Genomic DNA, 5,000 nt, shown 5'->3' with positions numbered 1-5,000 from the left:
CTTCCTCTTGTTTTTTTTTTTTAGAAGTTTTTATAGTTTATATATGAAATATTTTAATGCTATCACTGTTCTTAAATTATATTAATTGTTCATTATTTATTCTTATAGTTTGTTTATTTCCTTCCACTGGGGTATTATCCTTGTTGGAGCCCTTGGGCTTATAGCATCTTGCTTTTCCACCTAGGGTTGTAGCTTAGCTAATAATAATAATAATAATAATAATAATAATAATAATAATAATAATAATAATAATAATCATCATCATCATCTCCTCCTACGGCTATTGACGCAAAGGGCCTCTGTTAGATCTCGCCAGTCATCTCTATCTTGAGCTTTTAATTCAATGGTTCTCCATTCTTCAATAATAATAATAATAATAATAATAATAATAATAATAATAATAATAATAATAATAATAATAATAATAATTTCTTAAAATATTCTTTTTATCATCGTCAGATCTTCTTCGGCGTGTTCATCTTCGGAGTCTACCACGGCTTGGTATTTCTCCCAGTTCTACTGAGTCTCATTGGGCCCCCTTCTTACTCTACAAGTCACCGAGTCGTCTCAGCCGATTCTGAAACTCCAAATGTTGAACTGGAGTTGAAGGAACAGCTCCATAGCCATTCCTTGCCCGAAACTGCACGAGAAAAGGAGAGAGTCGATGCTCAAGGGAAAGTTTACGTGGAAGTCTCTCAGGGTGGAGAGTAGTGGTCACTTGTCAGTCCAAGGTCCAGAGAGTATACTCTCCAGGGGTTCCCAATCTTTTTGGTCTTCTGTACCCACTTGGGTATTTTTATATATGCCTGTTTATCCCTAACATTGTGTTGAAGAAACAATAAAATTTATGTTGTGATATAATTCATCATTCAATATAAATTTAGATTATGTCATGTGTTTCGCAGTGCTGGCTATTGTCTTAGATTGAATATGGTCCCTGAGGAGTAAAAATTTACCATTAGGGGTACATATCGCAAAAATGTACAACTGGGGGTAGCCTCCGTGTAGAAAAATGTACAACTGATGGTAGCCTACATGTAGAAAATGTACAACTGGTGGTAGCCTACATGTAGGAAAATGTACAACTGATGGTAGCCTACATGTAGAAAATGTACAACTGGTGGTAGCCTACATGTAGAAAAATGTACCACTGGGGGTACACATAGCATAAATGAACCACTGGGGGGGGGGTACATTTAGTAAAAATGCATATACCACTATGGGTACATGTAGTAAAAATGTACCACTGGGGGTACATGTAGTAAAAAATGTACCACTTGGGGTACACATAGTAAAAATGTACCACTGGTGGTACATGTAGGGAAAATGTACCACTGGGGCTACATGTAGTATAAATGTACCAATGGGGGTACATGTAGTAAAAATGCACCACTGGGGGTACATGTAGTAAAAAATGTACCACTTGGGGTACATGAAGTAAAAAATGTACCACGGGGGTACATGCCGTAAAAAATTGTACCACTGGGGGTAAATGTAGTAAAAATGTACCACTGGGGCTACATGTAGTATAAATGCACCACAGGGGTTACATGCAGTAAAAAGTGTACCACTGGGGGTACATGGACCACAGGTTGGGAACCCCTGTTTTAGACCTTAATTTAGTTCCTCAGTCTGGGACAGCAATAGTTTACTAGACCTCTAACAGACAATGGGATGATTTTATCGCAATTATGTCCCCTTCGCGTTTAGCGAGGGAGATTTTAATAGCTAGAAACTACTATGGGGTCTACTTTACTGCGATATCGAGGGACGTCAGAAGTTCCAGAATCTTAGGAATAATATTTTAGAGAGATAGGATGTACGTCTATTAAATAAGTTTAATAGTCTACGTGCATTCTTCCTTTAAAATCAGAATATACAGTAAGTTGCCATACTTCCCTAACAATATATTTCCACGTCCCAATAATAATCTACCTTATGAAGTTCGTCCTTTTACACGTAAACATCTACTGTATACTGTAAGTGTTCAAGTTCAATTCGTACACTACAGCATGTTGCCTTAAGGTAGTGAAGAAATGTATGTTAACTGGACTGTGGCTAAGAATAAACTTACTGAAAATGAGACTCACTCCAGTACATTTGTTTATTGACTTCATTACATGAAAACAACCGAGAATATGTCCTTCGCAAAGATGTACATAAGCAGAGTACAAAGTACATCAAATTTGAATAAGGTGTTAAAATATTGATATTTGTCTCTTTAAAATTGGTTTCAGTGTTAAGTGTACTATAATTATTTCAAATATATGTGGCCTTTTTTTAATTGGGCTTTAAACAACGAATTATCAGTTGAAATTATAAATAATTAACTGGAAATCATATTTCCTATCTTTCAGTAAACACAAAAAAAAGCTTCGTTATCTGTTTAAGAAAATTGATCCTTTATATTTTTTTCTTATCTGATATTTTGAAACAGTAAAATTAATTGTCTTTTTAAGAAAATTGGTCCTCTGTATTTTCTTCTTATCTGAAATTTTGAACCAGTAAATGAATTGTCTTTTTAAGAAAATTGGTCCTTTGTATTTTCTTCTTATCTGAAATTCTGAAATAGTAAAATGAATTGTCTTTTTAAGAAAAATTTTACTTAGTTTTTCTTATCTAAAGTTTTGAAACAATAAAATTAATTGTTTTTTAAAGAAAATTTGTACTTTTTTTCTTATCTGAAATTTTGAAACAATAAAATTAATTGTGTTTTTAAGAAAATTGGTTCTTTGTTTTTTCTTATCTGAAATTTTGAAACAATAAAATTAATTGTGTTTTCAAGAAAATTTGCCCTTTTTTCTTATCTGAAATTTTAAAACAGTAAAATGAATTGTCTTTTTAAGAAAAATTTTCCTTAGTTTTTTCTTATCTGAAATTTTGAAATAGTAAAATTAATTGTTTTTAAGAAAAGTCTTCCTTTGTTTTTTCTTATCTGAGATTTTGAAACAACAAATTGTGTTTTTAAGAAAATTTTTCCTTTTTTTATTATATGAAATTTTGAAATAGTAACATGAATAGTCTTTTCAAGAAAATTTTTCCTTTTTTCTTTTATGAAATTTTGAAATAGTAAAATGAGAAGTTATGTTAGTTGTAAATATGTATTTTATGGATCGTAATGATCATTTTGTATTATGTATTTGCCCAAGTCGTTTCATGGAAATATATATATATATATATATATATATATATATATATATATATATATATATATATATATATATATATATATATATATATATATATATATATGAGAAATGTAACATGATAATCTTAACATATCTTTCAATAAAATATTATTATTATTATTATTATTATTATTATTAGTAGTAGTAGTAGTAGTAGTAGTAGTAGTAGTAGTATTAGTATTATTACTAAGCCAAGCTACAGCCCTAGTTGGAAAAGCAGGATGCTATGAGCCCAAGGCCTCCAGCAGTGAAAAATAGCCCAGTGCCGAAGGTAAATAAAGAAATAAATAAACTAAAAGAGAAATAATGAGCAATTAAAATAAAACATTTTAAGAACAGTAACATTATAATAAATCTTTCATGTATAAACTATAAAAACTTCAAAAAAAACAAGAGGAATAGAAATACGATATATTGGTGTGCCCGAGTGTACCCTCAAGCAAGAGAACTCTAACCCAAGACAATGGAAGACCATGGTACAGAGGCTATGGCACTACCCAAGACTAGAAACCAATGGTTTAATTTTGGAGTGTCCTTCTAGAAAAGCTGCTTACCATAGATGAAGAGTCTCTTCTACCCTTACCAAGAGGAAAGTAGCCACTGAAAAATTACAGTGCAGCAGTTAAACCCTTGGGTGAAGAAGAATTGGTTTAATTTTGGAGTGTCTTTATCTTAGAAGAGCTGCTTGCCATAGCTAAAGAGTCTATTCTACCCTTACCAAGAGGAAATTAGCCACTGAACAATCACAGATCAGTAGTTAAACCCCTTGAGTGATGGGTGAAGAAAAGTTGTTTGGTAATCAAGGTTGTCATGTGTATGATGACAGAGAAGGTGTAAAGAATAGGCCAGACAAAGGGAAAGTGAACCGTAACCAGAGAGAAGGATCCAATGTAGTACTGTCTGGTCAGTCAAGGACCCCTTAATTCCCCATACACACACACACGCACACACACACACACACACATATATATATATATATATATATATATATATATATATATATATATATATATATGTGTGTGTGTGTGTGTGTGTGTTTGTGTGTGTGTGTGTGTGTGTTTGTGTGTGTGTGTGTGTGTTTATCCTTTATTAGCTTCAAACATGTGGGTGCATAAACTAACCCTAGAAAATTAAAAAATCACATTTAGAGAGCAAAAAAATAAACCAAATTTATTTAAATGAAAGGTGGGTCATACATGCCATTTTAGGTTCGGTCTAAAGCCCCCATAGCAGACAAACCTGTTATTCAACTAGGGCGAAGTCTGCCGTCTAGATATGTCTCAATGTCACTATAAACGTCACAAGAACTCCCACGTATGTGCACCATCTTCTATAGTGTAGCCTACATACAAGAGGATTTATCTATTTTATGATGAGTTAATAGATTAATTATATTTCATGCAATGGCACTGTTTATTTAAGTTATACATTGTAAAACTATCTAGATGCCCATAGATACAGCGCATGCGCAGAATGCGTTTATCTTTTCCCCCTAAATCTTCCCATGGTGGGGAGAATTTGATTCTCCTATGAAGTGGACTTTTGAAACCTGATTCTGATTAACATTGCAGTCTTAACCACAAGCACTAACCGTATCTTTCCCAGCATATATATGAATGAATTTGATAAAATGATGAAATTAAACTATTGTAAAAGTAGCAGAAGGGATGAACAGTTGCTATACCAAGGTTGCAACATCTGCAATAGATGTTGTTACCGAGATATTTATATTTGATCTGATGTGATGATTCATTTCCTCGCCAGGGCAAACTAAACCATTCTAGACGACTAGTCGAAAGACAACATGGTCCC

General features: G+C 32.8%; 1 protein-coding gene across 1 annotated transcript in view; it reads left to right on the top strand.

The window, feature by feature from the left end:
- The window catches only part of LOC137647166 (patched domain-containing protein 3-like), a 59,324-nt gene extending 56,913 nt beyond the window's left edge, over positions 1-2,411 (top strand). Inside the window, exon 20 of the mRNA XM_068380447.1 lies at positions 460-2,411. Coding sequence (XP_068236548.1) covers positions 460-711 — 252 coding nt within the window. The 3' untranslated portion in view covers positions 712-2,411. The remainder of the gene's footprint in view (positions 1-459) is intronic.
- Positions 2,412-5,000: the final 2,589 nt, after the last annotated feature.

Source organism: Palaemon carinicauda, chromosome 9, assembly GCF_036898095.1.
Source record: "Palaemon carinicauda isolate YSFRI2023 chromosome 9, ASM3689809v2, whole genome shotgun sequence".
Taxonomy (NCBI): Eukaryota; Metazoa; Arthropoda; class Malacostraca; order Decapoda; family Palaemonidae; genus Palaemon; species Palaemon carinicauda.
Note: the sequence above shows the minus strand (reverse complement) of the source record. Positions and strands in the feature narration are given on the sequence as shown.